The 21751-nt window shown below is 54.3% G+C and overlaps 1 protein-coding gene across 1 annotated transcript in view; it reads right to left on the bottom strand.

Annotated features, from left to right (window-relative positions):
* Nucleotides 1-1438: 1438 nt before the first annotated feature.
* Nucleotides 1439-21751, bottom strand: part of NGEF (neuronal guanine nucleotide exchange factor) — an 82727-nt gene continuing 62414 nt past the window's right edge. The window contains exons 6-15 of the mRNA XM_005882946.2: nt 13561-13721; nt 11962-12114; nt 10420-10549; nt 8283-8357; nt 7725-7814; nt 6266-6429; nt 5600-5755; nt 4552-4631; nt 3726-3830; nt 1439-2406 (exon numbers count right to left, since the gene is read on the bottom strand). Coding sequence (XP_005883008.1) covers nt 2216-2406; nt 3726-3830; nt 4552-4631; nt 5600-5755; nt 6266-6429; nt 7725-7814; nt 8283-8357; nt 10420-10549; nt 11962-12114; nt 13561-13721 — 1305 coding nt within the window. The 3' untranslated portion in view covers nt 1439-2215. The remainder of the gene's footprint in view (nt 2407-3725; nt 3831-4551; nt 4632-5599; nt 5756-6265; nt 6430-7724; nt 7815-8282; nt 8358-10419; nt 10550-11961; nt 12115-13560; nt 13722-21751) is intronic.

Here is a 21751-nt window from a genome sequence, read left to right as displayed (position 1 = left end):
CTTCCCCCTCCTCCCCAACTTGGCCCTGGCCCTCCGACCCTGATCATGCTCTGTCTCCACGCTCCCCAAGGAGCCTAGCGTTTATAATTTGGAGAGAGATTATAAATAGTGGCTGACCAGCCCTGGGCGCAGCAGGGAAGCCAGAACTGTGACCTGCCCCTGTTCCCGCCCCCCAGGGGCCTTTGGGAGTGAGGAGAAGCCCCGGAGGAGAGATTGCTATCACCCCGGGCCCTGGGAGGTCCCTAGCGTGGGTGCTGGTGGCAGGGAGCGGTTCCTCCTCCTCTTCCCACCATTTTCTCTTCAGGTATTTGGCCTCTTTGGTTTCCCTGATCTCCTGGCCACACCTGTTCCTGGATACCCAAGATGAGCACACGTGGTCCCCACACACACTCTCCCCAAAACACTTCATGGGTTACAAGTTTCTGCTTATAAAGGACTGTTATGAAACTGACCAGTTTTCATGAAACTGTTTAAATCACATAACCTCCAGTGGCCAAAGCCCTCCTCGGAGCAGAGGATCCAAGTCAGCATGTGGTTTCCCAGCTTCAAAAAGAGCTGGACAAGGGCCTGGACCACTGGACGACTCCCGCCACTCTTTATCCCCTCCCCTCTCCCCAGCAGCGTGGGGCTTGGAAACGGCCCCTCTTACCCTTCCCTCAGTCTTGGGGCCTCAGGTGTGGCTCCGGGACCAGGGGTGCAGCACAGAGCATCAGTCCCTCCCCAGCTGAACACGTGTACTGCAAGCGTGTGCATCTTGCAGGATTCATGCAATTCTCAAAGGATCTGAGGTCTCAAGAATGCCGAGTCATGCTGTGGCCCATGGGAAGAAACCACAAAGCCCCATTGGATCTAAACCTCCGGCTTCTAATCAAGGGCCAGTTCTGGTGCAGAGGACAGTGTGTCCTGGCAGAAAGAGCATGGTCCTAGGCGAGGGGCTGGGTGGTCAGATTCAGGCCCGTCCACACTCCAGGACAGAACCAGGGGTGATGGTGGGGTGGCTGTGAGGGCCAGCTCGGCTGGTGGAGGAGCTGCAGCCTCTGGCTAACTGGCTGCTACTTCCACAGGTGGGAAGACGTGCCCAAGGCCAGGGACTGGCCAGGTAGGAAGCCCCAGCCCCGTGCCTGGTGGTCAGATTCCCTGTGGGACTGCCACACACTGACACCTCAGTCCCACTGTGGTCTTCCAAACCCGGGTTCTCACTTTCACTGCAGCAGAAGGGCGTCTCCAACTCCCTCAAACATCCTTTTCTGTTTCTGGAGTCCTTGAACAAGTAGAGGCCCTTACCCTGGCTGCTCCCTTCTCCACCAGAGGCCTCCTCAACCCCCTCCTTCAGGATATACCTCCTCCACTGACCTTGAAGGGGACTCCTCTCTCCCTGCCCCAAACCGAACACCTCATTCCCGTGTGCAGCAGGGAAATAAAAAAGAACTTCACCTTCTTTATTTTATACATGATGCTTCTTTTAATGCAGCCAAAACATGGTATTTGCTTTTCTTGGAACCACAACTGATCAGGATGCAGTGACTAGTTCATTCCTTACAATACCTGGGCTCCTTAAGGGGCCAGAAGACACGTTACATCCAGCCCATCAGGGAGCCAGAGGCGGCACGGGCCCTCTGCCAAGCTCTGGTAGGCCTGCCACGAGGCAGGGTCTGGCCGTGCAGCCAGAGGCTGGGAGAGGCAGACAGAGGCAGTTGGTCTCTCAGTCTTGTAAATTGGAGACCCAGGGCCGCTCATCAAGCTCATCAGGCAAGGGCAGTCCATCTGCATGCCTGGTGGATTCTAATGGCTTCCAGGGTAGAGAAGGACACGTGCAGGGGTTCGTGACAATCATCACCTTCGCACCTGCCCTGGGCCAGGGACACCCTGGGTCTGGGGCTTCTTCCAGTGCTGGGGGGAGGCCCCTGGAGCATGCCAGTCCCCTTCCACCCCCTCTAAGAGACAAGAGGGAGAGGTGGTGTAATACTGTTTAAAATACATTTCTCATTTACAAATGCATCAGAGGAAAGATGTGGGCACCCTTTTTTTCCAGTTTGCAAGCAGGGGGCCAAGACATGTGAGCATTCACCACGTGGCCGGGATGAGGGGTCAGGGTGACTCCTGCACAGGTCACCTTCCCCCAGCGCCCCTCCACGGTCAGTGCGTTTGCCTGCCAGGCCCAGCTCCCACCTGCCTACCCACACCCCCTGCTGGACTGGGGGCTGGGGGAGGGGTGTCACTGCCGATTTCGGCTGCCCAGCTTCCTGCGGTCCTTATTCTGACTGCGCTGAGGGTCATCCATCTTGTGCACGCGGAAACATTCCTTGAGGTTTTGGGACCGAATCTTGGGATTCAAGATCTCCTCAGTCATGTTGCTGGGGAACCAGCCTCTCTCCTGGTCATGCAGACGCTCACCAAAGATCCACCCTGCACAGGGAGGGGGAGGGTCAGGAGCTCCTACAGGGGTCTGGCTGAGCCCTCCTGCTGGCACAGGAGCCCAGTGGGCCTTCCCAGAGGAGCCTGCTCGGAGAGCCCCTGCCGGAGACCCTCAGATTGGGTTTGCCTCCCATATTCTGGGGAGGCACCGCCCTGACACCCTCCTAGGGAGCACAGTATGTGGGTATCGCTGTGACGGAACCAGCTAGCTCTGTGCCACAGTGTGTCCCAAATGTATTGCCTTTGGAACCCATTCCCAAGCACTCAGTCATCCTAAGCTGTCCCACATGAGGCAGGGGTCCCCAAGGGCTTTCCCCAAAGCAAGAGGCATCCCAGTGGCTGGTGGGGGTGATGACTCATTGGTGGTTCCCGGGCCTGGAATGTCACATCGCCCTCTTGCTTGGCATTCCTCTCTGAGCCTCCCGAGGGTTGGGTGGTCAGCTGAGGATGGCTGTCATGAACTGGCCAACCCCAGCACAGGGCCCTGGCTGTCCCCCTCCCCCAGAGGTCACCTGCAGGACGGGGTTCCTGGCAGGTCCCAGAGCAGGACAAGGACCTGGGCTCTGAGGGCCTGGCGCTCACCCTCTGCAGGCCATGTGGGAAGGATGTTGGGCTGTTTTATTCTGGGGGAGGGGTGGAGGGAAACACTGCTCTTTCAGTGCCAGGTGAGGCCCTGGAGTTTGGGACCAGCAGCAATCCCCTAGAGGTCACCAGCCCGAGGCCTTCTAGCCAGGACCTCAAAGGGGAGGAGGAGTTGGGGGAGGGGAGATGCTCCGTGCCGTTTGGGGGATTCTGATGAAGAACAACTGATGTAGCAATAAGGGATCAGTTTTTCAGGGGTGGGGAGTGAACCTCATTTGGTGCTGACACCGTCGGCAGGGCTGGGTGGGAGCTGGGTGGGTGGCTTCTTGGCCCACACAGGGCTCTGAGCCTGGTGGTTAGGGCTCACCTGGAAGCTTGTGGCAAATATGGAGTTTAGAGTTAGGGTCACAGGTAGGGTGAGGGTGGTGGGCCAAGCCCAGGGCCATCGAGGGGAAGGCGCAGAACCGGTGCTCAGACTGGGCCTGGTGTGAAGGGGAGGCGGACCTCGTGGGTTGGGGGAAGGAGAGCAGAGGCCCTGGGAGAAGCACCTTCTCTGGGCTGAGGAAAAGCTGGGGAAGCCAGGATGGGCAGAGCGGTCTAGGGGAGCAGAGACGTGCCAGGTCCTGGGCTCGCCTACCCATCCGCCAGCTTCTCCACCTGGGGCTGGTGCCAGCTGGGTGCAGAGTCCTGGGTGCACGAGTGAGTGACACGCCCAGCCCCTGCCTTACCGTCTTCCGTCTTGTCCAGGATGTTAAGGATGTCCGCCAGCTCCAGTGTCAGCTCATCTGGCTGCTGGGCCACGTACGGGTGCACGCACTGGACCTGGGGGCAGTCTGAAGGGAGGGAGAGAGGTGGCACATCCTCCTCATCCATCACCGCCCTGCCCCACCCAGCAAACCCTGGACATGGCCCTGCAGTTAGTAGGGACACACTGCCCTGCAGTTAGTAGGGACACACTGCCCTGCAGTTAGTAGGGATGTGCTGCCTGTCTTGCAGCAACTGAAGAGAAGTCACTTGAGGGAGGAGGCTTGGCTCCAAAGAAAATGAGAGGAAAATAGCTGGGACTCGGATAAAACATTACACCCATAAAGGGTTGAACAGGAGGTGAGGGCTCCTATTTGAGGCTTCAGAAGGACCTTCTTGAGCTTGGACCAGGCCCTGGGAGCAAGTGTGGGATGCTCAGGACACGGTGGACACTGTCAGACAGGCAGCTGCTGACAGGCAGCTGGACTGGGGCCCTTTTGCATTTTGCATGGTTTTCAGACAACTGGCAACCCCAAAGAACACTGGCGTCTGCCTTCTGGGCCCAGACTCCTCTGGTTTCCAAGTGACACTCCTTCAGTCACCATCCAGTGTCTGCAGGGATCAGCACACTGATACCCCCATTGGGCACTAAGCTAGCAGCTGGCACTTGGGACCATCGCCAGTCAAAGTGGGCATCCTAGAGGCCACACAGGCCTCTGGGAAGATGGGCTCGGGAAGCATCTGGGGCTGATGCCACGGAGGCCTCCCCTGTCCTGCCCAGAGGTGTCCTGGTCCCAGAGGGCCACTTACCCAGCAGCCGGGACGTGAAGGAAACAAACTTCGTTCTCCGGTTGGGGGCCAGGGAGGTCATCCAGCGCTTCATCTCACTCCTGGGACAGGGAAGAGGACAAATGCCCAACCGCAGAGCAATGGCCCCCACAGAGGTGTGGCGTCAAGTGTCCAACAAGCCTGCTACTCAGTCCTGAGCCTGGCTCAGGGCTCCAGCAGGACAGGTGCCCAGAAATCAGCGAGAGGCTGGGGAGCCTGACAGAATCTCCCCCGTGCACTTTACAAAGTCAGTTGGTGAAGGTGAGCCTTGTGCAAACCCCAAAGTTAACCCATGAAAGCGCGCTCGGCAGGGGTCAGCTGCCCAGAAGCCATGACCTGTCAGCAGTGTCAGTTGTGCGGGGGGGAGAGGGGGGGAATTGGAACAAAGAAGGTGAAGGGATTTGCCAAGAGCGGGGTGGGGGTAGGTGGAGGTGGGCCAAGGGGGGTGGGGACGGAAGAGACTGTGCTGGGTGGTGGGAGCACGATGCAGTGTGCAGATGTTTTGTTGAATTGTAACACTTGAGACCTGTATGGTTTTGCAAACCAATGTCATCCCAATAAATTTTTAAAAACCTGTCAGCTGGGGAGGGCCAATGTCATGCGGTGGGGACTGGACCTAGATGGACAGGGTGGCACCTGTGAGTCTGGGGGTGAGAGGGTGTCTCCCCACATTGATCTTGGCTGTACCTCTCAGAGCCCTGGGCTGCAGGGCAAGTAGCCTGGCTGCTCAGAGAGGCGATGAAATGGGCCCCAGGCCACACAAGGATAGTTCGCTGGTCAGCCAGGCCCAAGGGTTCTACAACATCTCATTGGAAAAGAGGGCCCGCCCCCCATCTGAGGCCCTGAGGGAACACACGTGTGTGTACACACACACACACACACACACACACAGCAATATGCTACACCTACTAACCCCGGACAGAAACGCTCACCACAGGTCTGGGGGTGGGAGGAACGGGAACTGGGCGGGCCAAGTGCTGAGCCCTGGAGCCTTGCTCCACCTGGGATGGTGACACGAGTGGGCACTCACTGAGAGGACGCCTTCAGCATGTAGGTGGCCTCCCGGTCGTCTGCGTTCTCGAGCAGCCGCAGAATGAACACGTTGGCCAGCGTCTGGCCCTGGTCCTCGAGCTCCTCCACGCGGAGCAGGCCTCGAGGGGCCGAGTCAAACACCTGGTACTTGTCTCTGGGGACCAAGGGTGGCAGGCGGGCATGTAGGTCCCGGGGAAGCCTAGGGGTCCCAGGGGACACCTCACCCTGGCCCCCAGGAGGACCAGCCCCACCATTGCCACTCCTCACCCCCATCTCCAGGAGGCCCCACCAGAACTCTTTTTTTCCTGCCTCAAACCACCCCTCCCATGGTGTGGCTGGGGGACCGGACAACACCACAGCAGCTGCTCTGTTGAGCACTCACTGTGTGTCAGGCGCTGAGCTGGCCTCTCCATATCCCTGTAAAAGCCTCATTCAACAGGAGGGGGATCTGAGCCCAGGAGTTTTAAATTAACTTGCCCAAAGGCCCAAGGCTCAACAAGAACAGAGCTGACCTTAAACCTGACTGAAAGCCTGAGCCTATGCACATCCTGCCGGCCTCCCCAGGCCATAGGGAACCATCTCCCCGGGTGCCCTCCCTGGGCTGCCCCCACAGCATGCTCACCCTCCCCGACCCCAGTGCCCGGTAGCAGTGCCCGGCGCTCACCCAGGGATCTGCCGGCAGATCACCAGCAGGTCGTTGAAGAGGAAGAGGTAAATTTCCTGGAAGAGCTTCTTGGTCCGCAGGGTTCGGGAGGTCTTGGGGCCGGACATCTGCTGCAGCTCGCCCTGCTTCAGCAGCCAGCGGGAGTGGGAGATGATGGGCACCGACTGCGCGAGGGGGGGCGGAGTCAGACGGCTGTGCCCACGCCTGCCCGAGGCTCCCCCAGGGCCCTCACTGGGGTAATGAGCACGAGGAACAGCGTGCCAGGGCTGGGCTGGGCCCAGAGCACACGCAGTGCCAGTGGGAGGAAGGGGCGAGTCCTAGGCAAACGCGGGAGGGCAGGGTGTGTGTGTGGGTCTGTGTACATATGTACAGCTGTGTATGTGTTTGTGCCTGTGTGTGCAATTGTGAATTATCTGTTGCATACGTATCTGTGCATGCTTCTATATATGTGTGTTTGTGTCTAAGTGTATCTACGTGTAACTACTGGCTGAGGCTGGAGAGGGGATCACACACACACAGAGGTGCCCACATGAACACCTGTGTGTGTGTGTGTGTGTGTGTGTGTGTGTGTGTGTGTGAGCCCCTCACCAGCCTCTGCCAGTGCGATGCAGAATCAGAGTAGGGGCCAAGTTCAGAGGGAGAGGAGAGAACTGGGTTGTGTGAGGTCCAGGGGCAGGCTCCTGGCACCCGGCTCAGCCTGGCAGGTAAAGATATGTAGGGGTTCGCAAGGCCATGTCTGCATCCTCGACTGGGGCTCAGCCCCCAAACCCAGCACGACCTCAGGGACCCTTGGTGGGCACTGCATGTTCATGTGTCCACAGCACCAAAAATGCAGGCCCTGAGGTTCACTGATGCCTGAATCTTTACGCAAAGTTGGGGAGAAGGTTGGTAACTTCCCTCAGAATTTCAAACCTTCCAGCTTTAAGAATCCCTGGGCTGCTCCCTTTTAGGTACTTGGTGTAAATACACAGCCAGTATACGAGAGCAGGTGGCTGCAAGTTCCTTGCCCAACATCTCTCAGAAGACAGTCTATAGGCCAGTGATGGCGAACCTTTTGAGCTCGGCGTGTCAGCATTTTGAAAAACTCTAACTTAACTCTGGTGTCGTGTCACATATAGAAATTTTTTGATATTTGCAACCATAGTAAAACAAAGACTTATATTTTTGATATTTATTTTATATATTTAAATGCCATTTAACGAAGAAAAATCAACCAAAAAAATGAGTTCGCATGTCACCTCTGACACGCGTGTCATAGGTTCGCCATCACTGGTCTAGGCCCATGTGATGGCCTGCGACTAGGGGGCCGAGGGGTGCCCTCCAGTTAGGGGCTCAGGGACGGCTTCTGGGAGGTGACACTGCACTGAGACCAGCGGTGGCCAATTGAGGATTCTGGCCAGAGACCCAGGCTCCAGACCAACTGGGCTGGATGGGGACACGCGGATGGGTGAGGGCTCACCTTGATCTTAAACTCCATCTTCTTCTGGATGCTGATCATCTGCTCCGTGCGGCTCATTTTCCTGACGCCCTCGTTGCATGCTTTTACCACCTGGGATGTGAAGCAGGACACATCAGGGCCCCTGCAGCCCGCTGTCCCGGGTCACTTCCTGCTGGCCACTCAGGCCCCAGAGGGCTGAACAATCGCTGTGGTCAGACAGTGCGCCCACAGCTGAGACTGAGCGGCCAGTCTCAATCAGGCTGGAGCTCCCTTCTCTAGCACCTTCTGGGACAAAGGCAAAGTGGGAAAACTTGTCAGGCTGTTAGAAAGCAAATTTAAACAATAAGATGTCCTTAGTCATTTGTCAGACTGGAAAAGGCAGTCGGGGTGGAGAAGGAAGACAGCGTGCTCTCTGCGCAGGACACGCCTGACCCAGGGACTCTTCTGGATCCCAAAACCAAATACTAAATTAGTATGCATTTCCCAAAGACACGCCGGCATGCGAGGGAGCAGGAGCAGGGAGGCAGGAGTGGACGAGGAAGCAATTTACTGGGAAAAACAGAGAGAACGCATGCTCACCAGTTCCAGTTCCTTGTGGGCATCCAAGGCGGTGCATTCACGCTCAGACCTCTCCTCTACCCTCTTCAGGATGTTCTGAGCACAGGAGAGTCGGCATGAATTTTCATAACGGCCATTCCTCCCCTCTCCGCTCCCACCCTCCCTTTGCAGTGGTGGCCTCATTGCTGCACCAGTCCAAACAGCCTCTGGTTGCTGCGACACCCACACCCACGTACAAACAACCCTACCAGGTGACAATAGAGGGCAGAACCCTCAGCTGGGCCGAGGGCCGAGCATCCTGACTCAATGCCTTGCCTGGCTCTAAATTGGTAACCACAGGTCAGTCTCCTATGAGGACTAACCCTGAGGGCCAATCCAGAGCCTGACACCTCACTGCACAACAAACATCAAAGCGAAGGAGGCGACCAGGTGCTGGCGGGGAGGACAGGTCCAGCAGGGAGGGACCGGAGGTGATGCAGACCCGAGGGGAGCTCCATGCTCATGGCAGGCACCAGGGGCTTCCCTCCCCCTCCGCTGGGATTTGAAGCCAAGTCGCAATAACCCTAAAGCTTTCTTGACTTTGGTCTTATCGATCAAAATGTCTGTTTTCTAATTGTTAAATTCTCTTGAATTATCAAAAAATGATGCTCACGTCGCCTTTACCTATAGATTACAATTTTTGCTTTGCTCTCCAAACTTTGCATGGTTTCTGCCTCACAGTCCTGTGTCTATGGTTTTGGACCAGCTCGGTCCCCTGGGGAGGTTTGGGTGTGTCGGAGCACAGTCCTCTGCCAGCTGCCCCGTGCAATTGCTGTCCGAACAGCGCTGTTGACCACTCCGTTCCTTCAGACACCTGCACGGTGGCATGCCTTTTCGCCCTTCACACGATGCTCAGCCTCCCTCTGAGACCAGACCAGACCCAGATCCTTGCTGCCTCTGGCGTCTCTCAGCCACACCGCCACAGCCTCCTGTGTGGTCACCTGCCCAGCTCTGTCCGCAGCCAAGCCAGAGCCTGCAGTCATCCCAAGTGCTTCCTTGCACCCTCACCAACATGGGGCCACCAAACCTTGTCATTAATGGTCCCCCTGTGCCCAAGTCAGCATGGTTCAGGCCCCACCTTTTCCTCTGGAATAAAACTTCCACCCTGCACAGGGCCTCATGCTGAGGGTGGTGTGGCTTCTCAGCCAGGTGCACGGGACTTTCACACTAGCTTCCTCTCCGTTCCTTCTGGGCACGGTGTGTCCCAGCGCTGGGTCTCCGGGTCCCTTTCTGTCCTTCCTCGATGGTCTCACTCTTAAATGCCATCTCTGTGCTGAGAACTCCAGCCCCTACTTCTCCCTTTGACTCTAAACCTGAATATTCAACTGCTCAAAGTCATCTCAAGCTCAGCTATTTCAACATGAACCTGGGCCGCTCCCCAGACTGTCCTCCCCACCTCCGGAAGCTGCTCAAACTAGAAGATTCTTCTCTTCCTTCCTACTCCACAGAAGCAAGTCCCAGGCTCAATTCACTCGCTTCCCTCCAGGACCCTTCCACTCTCCACCCTCCATGCCAGCCATGCCATCCTCCTTTTTTTAATTGCTTCCTAGCCCCTTCTCCCATTTTCACTCCTGCCCTCCTGCCCATCACTCTCCTCATGGTGGCCTCTGTGTGCTCTTACAAATGTCAACTAGATCAGGTGAATCCCTGTCACGCTGAGGACAGAGCCCAATGTTTTACCTGGCCTCTTAGACCCCTTGCTGATTGGTCTCTGCCTACATCTCCACACTCACTCCCCTCATACTCCCCCAGCTTTTCACTGGCCTTCCTGTCTGTGCACCTGGCTGCCCCAGGGCCTTTGCATAAGCTGTTCTATCACTTGAATGGCTCCTGCCTGTCAGCCATCTCTCAGCTTAAATGTCACTCATTCGAGACTCTTTCCTGACCCTCCAATTGGCAGTGGCCAGGAAGGCACCCAATTATGTTACCCAGTTTCACTGTCCTCATCGCCATGACCACTTCCTGGTTGTGTGTTTGTTGATCTCTCCTCCCCAAGCTCCTTGGCACACAGTAGGAGTTTAATTAGGGTTTGTGGAACAGACTGAATGCCCGAAGGAAACAGGTGTGCGGCAGAAGTATACACAAGCCCCACCTGCCGGTCGGGTGGGAGAGGCAGTACCTGCACCAGAAGCTTGAGGCGTGTGATCCTCTGGAAAGGCAGGATGAGGAAGGAGGAGAGAGGCAGTCCCCTGCACTTGGGGTCGAGCTCCAGCTGCGCGATCAGTTCCCGAAAGGCCGCCTTCTCCTGGCTGGGGACACAGACACTGGAGTAAGTCTCTGGCTCCCCACCCACAGCCTCGTAGGAACCAGACAGCCCACGGGCATCAAACACCCGTTGCTTGATTTATTTATTTATTTTAATGTAAAATAGTGACTTCACATGCCTGGCCCACGAAGACTTGGCCGAATATGCTGCGTGTGGGAGGGCAAGTCTATGAATCAGATGCACAGTCGGATGGTTTACCCAGCAGGAACCTGTGGCAAGGTGAACCCACGTAGTGACAGAAACAGGCAGCAGCTGGAGGCCACTGCCAGGAACCTGTGCTCCTCCTGCAGGTGGAGGCACCTTGTCTGCAGAGGGGCTTGGCCCTGGGCCAGGTCCACAGCTGGCCTGCAGCTGACGAGGGCGCCAGGAAACTGCCGCTGGAGTTAGACTCAGGCCCTCTGGAGGGACATGGACCCTCTGCCTGGGGCTCAAGCCCAAACAGTCTGCACTTGCAGCCACACCAGTGTACCCGTGGGCATTGTGATACCTGGATTCCTGTCCTCCTGGAAGCCTGTCTTCTCACGTCGGTGCTCAAAGCTGGCTTCCGATTCCCTCCAATCCCAATTTCAAATCCCAAACATAACCCCCCCCCCAATACTCCAGCTTTAAAACATCCACAGTGGATGACAGGGTTTGACAGACAGGCCCAGGGAAGTAAGTGTGGCAATCACATGTCACTACCCAGCAAATTCTTGCATGCCCCATCTAAGAACACATCCCTGGTTACTCTGCCATGATGCCCGGCATAGAAATGCAAAGGATTCAAAAGAGGCCAGTTGAGCCCTAGCTGGTTTGGCTCAGTGGATAGAGCTTTGGCCTGCAGACTGAAGAGTCCTGGGTTCAATTCCGGTTTAGGGCACATGCCCGGCTTGCGGGCTTGATCCCCAGTGGGGGATGTGCAGCCGATCAATGATTGTCATCATTGATGTTTCCATCTCTTTCTCCCACTCCCTCCCTCTCTGAAATCAATAAAAAAAAATATATTTTTAAAAAGAGGCAAGTTGACTGAAAAAGTATTTTGTCAACTGAAATGCCAAGAAAATTTCCTAAATGGGTAGATTAGCAAGAAATTCAAGGGCGTTGCTGGGTAGCCACCAAAGAGACTTCCTCCTGCCCATCCTTGTTTTGTCTCTGGTTCAAATCACTTTCCTGCCATCCTGGCCTCAAGCTGTCCTCTTGGCCTCAAACTCCCTTTTCTACACCTCACAGAGCTCTGCACAGCTGGACAGAGGTCCAATGGGTACCATAGCTGGCCGTCTCAGGATCAATATTTCTCTAGTGACATGGATCCCCCCTGGAACACACCAGGCGTGGATACTATCCCGGGAAAGCCAAGGTCCAAGGGCCAGGGCTCCGTGTCCCCGTGAAGCGTGGCCCGCAGCCCGGCACACTCACAGCAGCTGCTTGTAGGTCCTCTCCTGGTAGGTCTGGTTGCTGACGTAAGTGATGTAGACCGAGAAGTGGTTGGCCGCATAATGGTACACGATGTCACACACGTCCGAGATGACAATGTTCTCCTCCATCCGGCGCTCCAGCTCCAGGAGGAACCTGCGGAAGGCAGCGGCTGTGGGTAAGGGCGCCTGGGTGGAGACTCAAAACACACCTTCGCCAGTGGGTCTCGCCCAGACAAACCAACAAGCACTACGAGATGAGATCCCAATGCCGGTGGTATAGCTGGTCACATCAAGGAATTACTGTCCAGTTTTTTAGGTGGAAATAGCATTAGGACTACAGTATTTTTGAGAGAGAGAGAGAGAGAGAGACCTTATCTTTTAGATGTATACTGATAGATTTACAGATGAAATGAAATGATGACAAGGATTTGTATCAGCCCAGATGGCATCACTCAGTGGTTGAGCGTCGACCTATGAACCAGGAGGTCATAGTTCAATTCCCGGTTAGGGCACATGCCTGGGTTGTGTGGGGTGTGCATGAAGCAGCCAATCAATGATTCTCTCTCATCACTGATGTTTCTATCTCTCTCTCCCCCTCCCTTCCTCTCTGAAATCAATAAAAAAACATTTTTTTAAGGATTTGTATCAGACAGATCCCATGGGTGTCATGCAGGGGTGGGGACGTGCTGAACTTAGATGCTGAAGCATGAGCTCGCTACACTGGTGTCTCTATTCCGCATGTTTGGAATTTTCCCTAATAAAATATAAATAAATACATAAATAAATAAAAAGACCCTTCTCCTTCCAGCGAGGGTGAAGCAGCTGAGGCCGAGGGCGTCTCACAGCTGCTCGGGCCTGGGGCTCTCGCCCTCCCAAGCCCAGGGCAAGCGGAAAGGCGAGGTGTCAGTGTTGGGCAGGGACCCATTCGGGGTCCACTGAGAGCCAGCAGCTCTGCCACACCTGATTTCACACCTGGACACTCGGGTTGGACCACATGATCCAAAGCTGAGTTCTGCACTTTTCTTGGTAAAAATCCATGGCCTACAGTGAAAATGCTAAGTGGCTCTTTTACCCTAACAATAGGATCGGAGTTCGTTCTTCTTTGCAGAAATCAGTTGGTAGATGTCTGCTCCTCCCCACTAAACATATCCCATCCTTCCTAGGGGCTGAGATATAACCACAGTTCTGGGAAACACTGCCACATGGGCAAACACCCTCCCACTGGTGAGGTGGAGGCACTAACCGAGGGCTGTGCTCCACACTGGCTCCGAGGGTCTAACCCCGCAGGCACCAGGCCAGGGCTTTATGACTCTATCAGGATAAAGATTAGCTTACACGGACACCCTGACCTGCCATGACACCAGCTGCACACCCTCCTGACTGTGGGATGCACGGACACTTGTGCTCACGGAAGAACCTACAGCCACAGTCCAGGGGGACGTGATTGACTGCCCTGCTAGGAGGAAGGGGGATCTTTGGATGAACATATTTATTCCTATCTTATCATAGAAAATTCCAAACCTACAGAAGTAGAGAAGCCCACATAAGGAGCACTGGCCACTTGCTCCAGCCGCCCCAGGCGAGAAGGCGGGATGCTCACCGTTGGCTGACGGCCATGACATCCAGGACGTTGGAGAAGAGGATGTGCGCCTCAGACGGGTGCAGGATCTTCTTCAGCCGCTCGTTCTCCATGAAGTGGGACACGAGCAGGTTCAGGCTTTTGTAGTAGGAAGCTTCAGAGGTGACCAGCTCGAACATGGCCTTCGTCAGGGACACGGAGGAGCAGACAAGAGGAGACAGTGGTGGGATTCAGCAAAGAAAAAACACCAACCAACCAACCAACCAACCAACCAACTAATCAACAAACCAACAAACATCTACACATATAAAAGGCTAATATAAGTGTCCGACCATCCAACCAGTCGCTATGATGCGCACTGACCACCAGGGGGCAGACGCTCAATGCAGGAGCTGCCGTGATGCACACTGGCCATTTACAGAGAAATGGCACCACGGACCTGGTGCCCACAAAGCAACACTCGGCTTCCCCCAAGTGGGACACAGGCCCCGCCACCACCCCGGAGCAACACCCCACCAAATCGCAGCCAATGCTGCTGAGAACCCATGGCACAAAATGCAGCCCACAGCCCAGCCCAGCCCGAAAATGGTTGCTGTGGGCGCCGGGTAATGATGTCACATAGCAATTCCTGGCTTCCTCTCCCTAGCGACTAGCCTCCTTGGAGTTTCTTCAGCCCAGGAACACAACTTGCTTTATAGCCAGGTGGAAACATTTTACACTTTAACCAAATGTCTGTGAAGCGTTTCCCTGTGCCTCATCTTATTTGATCCTCACAGAAGTCCTGGAGTAGGTATTTAGGAGACTCACTGGAATCCTATTTTCTTTTCATTAGCCGGAAAATGGAGATTTAGAAAGCTTAGAAACTTGACCCTACTGAAAAGAAGAAATGGTGGACCTTGAAAATGACTTCAGGTTTTCTCACTGCACAGAGTATAGTCAAACACTGCTGCAGTTAAATATTTTACCCTTTGTTCTCCCTGCATGATCTACAATGATAATCTGCTTCATGTTGATATTTATGGCTGTGTTGCTGACAATCATCTGGAAGAGAAGCTGGGGTGCTTCACTGGGCTGGAAAAAGTTTAGCTAAATCAGAAAGCAGGTCTAATTAAGCAAGTTTAGAGAGAGAGAGAAAGAGAGAGAGAGGGAGCTCTCGCTGGCACCAATCGCATGCATGTGTTTCCATCTGTCATTGTCGATTGTGAATTATAGAGCAAGGGTGAATAGTGATATTAAAATATTTCTTCTAATTAATTTCCTTTCAATGTGCACGAATTCGAGCACTGGGCCTCTAGTATCTATTTAAAACACATAGACACAGATAGCCAGAGGGAGAGAGGGTGAGGGGTAGGTGGAGGTGGGCAAAGGAGGGGAAAATGGGGCAGGAAAGAGACTGCTTTGGGCAATGGGCGCACAATGCAGTGTAAAGAGCAGTTTACTGAGTTGTACACTTGACACCTGCATTGTTTTGTGAACCAATGCCTCCCCAATAAATTCAACTTTTAGAAAAGAGGAGACAGTGGTTACCACTGCAGACTCGCGCTCAGGAGAGTGCCCACCTGGTTTTCAGACAGAGACCCAAAGGGGCTTGGAAGGGTCTCCAAAGGGAAAACCAGTGCTGATGCCCAGGGCGTGTGGAGGGAGGTGGGGAAGTCAGCCTCTGCCATCATCTCGGGGCGGCTACCAATCACAGACCCTGGGCCACCAGCAGCGGTGGGAGCCACCCCCGACCCCCCACCCCAGGTCCATGGCATCTCCTGCTGACCTGAGACAGTGACAGTAAGAGGAGGCGCTGAAGTGGGCCCTGGCCACGGAGGGCACAGCACGCTGGCTGCACTGACCGAGGAACTACGGGCCCAGCACTGAGCGAGGACCCACCCACCCTTCGCTCTGCCAGCATCCACCCAGGCCCTGCCCACCACAGGTCTCACTCCCTCAAGCACTGCCCGGCAAGACTGAGGCTAGATTGGCAGGAAGTTCCTTGAAGCTTCTCTGTCACTGATGCTGAAATCAAGTCACTTTCCTGCTGCTGCATTTAAGTTTCTTAAGAAAATGTCAAGGCAGCACAGTTCAGAAGTTCTAAGCAAGTATAATTTAAAAACAAACAAACAAACAAACAAACAAACAAACCCAGCCACTGATCTGGATGAGTGCTACCAATACCAGGAGCAGAAAAATCACCAGGTCTCAGATGCACACCTGCGGGGCTGGGCATGGAGACGCGGCCCCGGCTCAACTTCCCCCAGGTCCCGGGGGCCGAGGGCATCTTTGTCCTGAGGACAAAGGTTCAGGGACAGCTGGGCGGAGGCAAGTGGCCTTTCAGCCGCAGACACACAGAGAGGCTGGACCTGAATCACTGCTAACTGGTATTGGCTGAGCCCATTTCCCACAACACTCACCCCCTCTTTCTCTGTTTTTAGGCGGTTAGTCATCTGGAATTTGTTTTCCAGGGTGTTTGTCTTCATTTTATATGTCAAATTATTTGCCACATCAATAAAGTTGTTTTTTCCTTATCAGTATTATTTTTATTCTCAGTCATTCAAGACTTTCCCTGGCAGCATGGAGCTGACAGGGATCCAGGCCCTGTTCTTTCTTCATTCATTCATTCATTCATTCACTCACTCATTCACTCACTCACTCACTCACTCACTCATTCATCCATTTGTTGCACAAACATTTACTGAGCATTTACTGGGGTAGGTGCCGACATTCAGTGGTGAACACAGAGAACTTCCTGTCGCCACTGAAGCTGACACCCCAGGGGAGGGGGCAGGGCAGACAGGAGGACCATGCAGGGCAGGTGGAGAGCCGCTGTGGAGCAGCAGGAAGAGATGTGTGTGAGTGAGTGTGATGTGTGTCGCCTGCTACAGGGAAGCCCTCCTGGATGAAACCAGCACCTATGTCCCAGCCCCTCTTTCCCCACCATCAGGCTCACACCTCTCTGCTAGGCTCACACAGGATTGCTGTCCCCAGGGAACACTCAATTTGGCTGACCCGAATTTTACGAATCACGGCTGGGTCTCCCAGGGGCGCTCTTAGCACCCGACTATTCCTTTGGATGTCTGCCAGAAGTCACCCTGCTCCTGGCATGTTCCACCCCTGCGACCTCAGAGCCCACTCCCGTGTGGCGTCTTTGAGAAGGGTAGGGTCCTCAGTGTTAGTGGTCACAGGTCAACTCGGCCATTTCTTCAGAGGGGTCAGTCCAGCTCATTTGTAGTCAGCGAGCGCTGTGGCAGGCTTGGTGTCCACCATGGGCCTCAGAGCAGCAGAGTGTCCAAGGCCTTGGCCTTGGAGTTGGCCAGACCTCTGCTGGGAGTGGGAATCGCTTCGCCCGCTAAGCCGCGGTTCTCGGCGGGAAGTGCTCAGCCTGAAGCAGGCCCATCTCAAAGCACCTGCAGACCTGCAGGGTCACCATCCACCCCACCTCTGGGCGTTGCCTTCACAGGACCACAATTCATGGATGGTGCTCCAGCCAGAGGAGTCAGGGAGGGCCTGGCCCAGGATGTGACATGGGGGCTGCGTCCCAAACTTGGACAGGAAGGCCCGTTCCAGGGGCGCCCGTGCAGGGAAGGCGTGAGAGCTCCAGGAGGAGGTGGCGAGTGAGGCGGTGGGGCTGGCCCCAGGCCACTGGAAGGTGTCAAGTGGGGAACAACAGGCTGCCGGTAACATGTTGAGTAACATGTTGAGCCCCTGCCCTCTCACGGTCAGTGGCGTGGGCCGGAAACACAGCCTTGTGTCCACAAGGCCGCGGAGGCTGCTGCCATGAGCTCTGAGGCCATGCCCGTCCCTCCATAGGCCTCCCCTGCCACATTCGGGAGGCCCTAGAACACATTTTTCTCAGTAAATTTAGATTTCCCTCCAAAGGAAGGAAACAGCACATCAGAGAAATCACTGGCGCTCAGCTGGGACCCTCACCGCAGTCTCAGAGGAGCTGCAGGGTGAGCTCAGGCAGGGAGCGTCCCCCTTCTCGGGGACTGCAGACCCGGCTGGCACCACAGCAGCTGCCCAGAGACACCACAGGTGTGCAGAGCTCCCCCCCCCCCCCCCCCCCCCCCACACACACACACAAGGAGCACAGTACTGGGGTCCGCTTGCGGTTCAGAGACCTCAGGCAGCCTCAGGACTGGAGTGGCCCAGAGCTAGTCCACCTGGGCGACCCCTTGGAGCAAAGCATTTAAAGAAGCAAAGGAGCCCTGGCCGGTTTGGCTCAGTGAATAGAGCGTCGGCCTGCAGACCGAAGGGTCCCGGGTTTGATTCCAGTCAAGGGCACATGCCTGGGTTGCAGGCTCAGTCCCCACTAGGGGGCATGCAGGAGGCGGCCGATCCATGATTCTCTCTCCCTCTCCCTTCCTCTCTGAGATCAATAAAAATATATTTAAAAAAAAAAAAAAAGAAGCAAAGGAGACCTCCGCCTACCAGCAAGGGGGATGAAAGAGGAAGCGGGGATGGTGAGACAGCCTAGAGGAAAATAACCTGCTTCTGATCCAGGAGGACCGACCACCAGCCCCAAAGCACAGCACTGGTCCTTAGGAACTCAGCTGACTGACCCAGAACTGCCTGTGATCTGACACACTTCAGCTGTGTTGTATTTCTCCGTGTGCCCTAGGTCCTCATGTCGGGCCAGGCAAGCTCACCTTACCGATCCTTCACACCTGCTCCAACATCCCCATTGGTACTGCCCAGTCCCTCCTCCCGCCAGCATCGCAAACTCAAAGCTGGACAATGCTCACCTCCATAGCTCAGGATTCTCTGGGGACCCCCACGTGGTGCTTTCCTCACATATGTGGCCAATAGTCATTCACACCCCACAGGCAGAGACGGGCAGAGATGACTCCCGGCTTGTGCCCGACCCTCCGCAGTGAGCTCTAATCCTCAAAGGAAATGCAAGGAGGTCAGGGCTGAATGAGCCCCTGGGGCCCCGGCTGTCACATGGGTGACAACTAACTGCTGGCACTGCTGTGGGACTAGGGATCATATGTTAAAGGTAAGCCACACATGCACACCACACACCACCAGCCGCCCAAACCCAAGCCTTAGCAAGCTCCCACAACCGAGCGCCAACTCTTATGTTTGCTCAAGGTGATCTAGTTAATAAGTTACAAAAAAGTACAGAGTGAAAAGTTTAAGTTTTAAAAGACACAGGTTTGCACAGTAGAAGTGCGAGTTAAAAGCACAAGATACCATCTACGACTCACACATTGGTCATGATAAACTCCTTAGATAATAGTATAGGGAACCAGCACCCTCATACACGGCTAAAGTGTGAAGATAATTTGGCAGTATCTTCTCAAAAATTGAAAAACATGTAATCTTTAAGCCAACAATTCCACTTAGCAATTCCCATTGTATAAATCTCAGCATTTTATTGCTATAAATAATGCTGCAACGAACACTAACTGTGATTGTCCAGCAACATCATAAACCATGGAGCCTCATAGAGCTACCGAGAGACAGAGAAGACGAGGGAGGAGGAGGAAGAGGGGAGGAGGAGCGGAGAGAAAAAAGAGTGGGTCCACTACTTGGGCTTATATGGAAAGAGAACGCTGTACGTAGTATTTCACCATTTGTGTGCACGTGCTCAGGCCCTGACCAGGGTGGGGGCGGGGAGGCTCCCCTTCACTATAAATCTGTTTGCTCTTTTTGAACTTTATATCAGGTGCATAAATTACTTACCCAAAGGATTCACCTTAAAAATGATAAATGCTAACACTGTCACTTTGTTAAATTGTCTCTGCCTGGGAAAGTCACAGGTGCTTGCTTCCTAGTCAAACAGCACAGGAGCTCGCTGGGGTTCGGGGTGATGGCTACTGTCCACCTTAAGGTGCAAACACCCCTGTTCCCTCCCAGTGTGGGATTAAAACGCTGAATTGTCCCAAAGAGACAAGTATATGATTCAGTGAGGGTTGCTAAATAAAATAACAATCACAATGTAATTTTTTGATGAAAACCCTCAGTAACTTCCCTCTAAAATGGATAGTTTTCTTTTGAAAAAAAAAATACATTTAAGTTCTACGCTGTGAAAATAAGTTGACAAACAATGAAAACGCAGCCCTGATGTCAGAGGCCACTGGGACTGACTGTGAATTGTACCCTAACTGGCTAGCTCCCCTGGGGAGACCCACACAGGGCGCCACTGGGTCTCCTCCCTTCCGGTTCCTACCAGGGCGAAGCTGGAAGTCTGGGCATGTTGGGGCTGTGCTGCCACAGTGCCAGCTGGGCAGGATGCCCCGCATGAGTGTATGTGTGTCCGTGTTTCCTTGGAGACACTCAAAATATTCCCTGCTCACTTTTCAAACTCTGCACACCCAGCTCCCCAAGCTCAGGGACCGTGGCGAGCTGTCCAGTGTGGGTGAAGATGCACCTCAAATGAGAATGCCTGTTGGAACTGAACCCGATGGGCAACTGGGACCAGGAAAGATGTGACCTAAGGCAGTGTTCGGCAAACTGCGGCTCGCGAGCCACATGCGGCTCTTTGGCCCCTTGAGTGTGGCTCTTCCACAAAATACCGACTTCTGCGCATGGGCCACGAAGTTTCAATCGCACTGTAAGTGCGCGCCCGCACGTGGTATTTTGTGGAAGAGCCACACTCAAGGGGCCAAAGAGCCGCATGTGGCTCGGGAGCCTCAGTTTGCCGACCACTGACCTAAGGGATACCGTGCAGCCCGAGCCCTTGCCTCCCTGTTTGGTCACTACCTTGAAACAACCTATGATATGAGCTACAGCAACAAAATGCCACTTTGAACCCACAAATTTAATGAGAGCCTCGCTGGTTCCCAGGACATCAACCTGAGCTGGGTCCTCCCTGATACAATTGCACAGGACAGTCCGCTTATACGAGCAGGTATTCAGAACTCTGTGTGTGTTATACCCACCCGTGTCGGTCGGGGGCTAGGACTCCAAGGGAGAAAAAGATGCTTCGTTTTTCGGAGCAGAACACAGGAGGGAGCACATTCTAAGCACAACCGAGAAGTCTCTCTCTGTCTCTCCCTCTCCCTTCCAGTCTCTCCAAAAACCAATGGAAAAATGTCCTTGGGTGAGGATTAACAAAAAAATTAAATTAAATTAAATTAAAAATAAATGAAGTGATACGTTTGACAATATAAAAGGATCCATCGTCCCTTGTGGTAACTTTCCTTGCCCTGAATCCTACGCTGTCTGATAATACAGCGGGTTCAGTTTTCCAACCAATTGGAGAGCCTCTGTCCTTCAGTGGAGGAGTCAGGCAATCCACATGGATTGCTGTCCCTCACACCTTTGCCATGAACTCTGCCACCTTCTCTTGTGCTGTTTGGTTTTGTGCTTCTCCCCCGTTTGCTTTCCTTTATTGCCAGGGCCCTGCTTTCTCTACATTTAGCTTTGCGCATGTGGTAGGCGGTTTATATCCTATTTTAAGTTCTACTAGGATTTATCTCTAAGTTTTCCAAAATATTAAAAACCTTCACTTCTCAAATTATCAAGGTAAAAAAGAATTATCTCCCCTCCCCAACACACAGCCGGTCTCTTTTCCTTGCTCTGAGGATTAAAGGGGGGAGAAAATGGCCCCAGGTTGGTAATATGGAGTGAAAGAAACCAAAAGCAAAATTGTGTTGTATAATTCCTTCAACAAGAAAGTCGGGGACAGTGGCCTGCCTGTGGCTGACGTAGCCCTTGGGTCTCCTGGGGAGGAGGGACGGTCACACGGAGGGGTTCCTCCGTCTCCCCCGGCACCTTACACCTAGCTGCTTCCGTGGGCAAAGTTTGGTGGGCTCTCCTCTGTCCGGCTCCTCCTGCCTCAGTGGAAGGCCTCTGATGACGAGACATCATGTACATCCGAAGGTGCATATAAAACTCTCGATGCAGCCATTTACAAATCCCTGCTCACGGCCCCAGGGATGTCACAGTTCAAACCAGTTTCTCCTGATTGCGCTGTACAGGATGCAGGTGGACCGTGGGCGCCCTTCATCAATCAGCTTCATCAAGCTTTCCCAGGGAGCGGATGCGTGGAGCAACCGGTCTGAGTTAGGCAGCCCTGGGCAGGAAGACTCTCAGGCCGGGTCACTAACTGTGTGCCTAGTTTGTAGTTCGCCTTTTAAATAAAGGAGAAGAGCAAACGTGTCTACAGAATCTGGCGCAAGAGTAAGCAACGGGTCAGAGAAGGCAGAAGATGTGGTGTCAGGACCGCAACCAGCAACAAACAACAGGTTCAAGTGCAGCTTTAAGGAGTAGGTGAGTG

This window comes from Myotis brandtii, unplaced genomic scaffold, assembly GCF_000412655.1.
Source record: "Myotis brandtii unplaced genomic scaffold, ASM41265v1 scaffold744, whole genome shotgun sequence".
Taxonomy (NCBI): Eukaryota; Metazoa; Chordata; class Mammalia; order Chiroptera; family Vespertilionidae; genus Myotis; species Myotis brandtii.
Note: the sequence above shows the minus strand (reverse complement) of the source record. Positions and strands in the feature narration are given on the sequence as shown.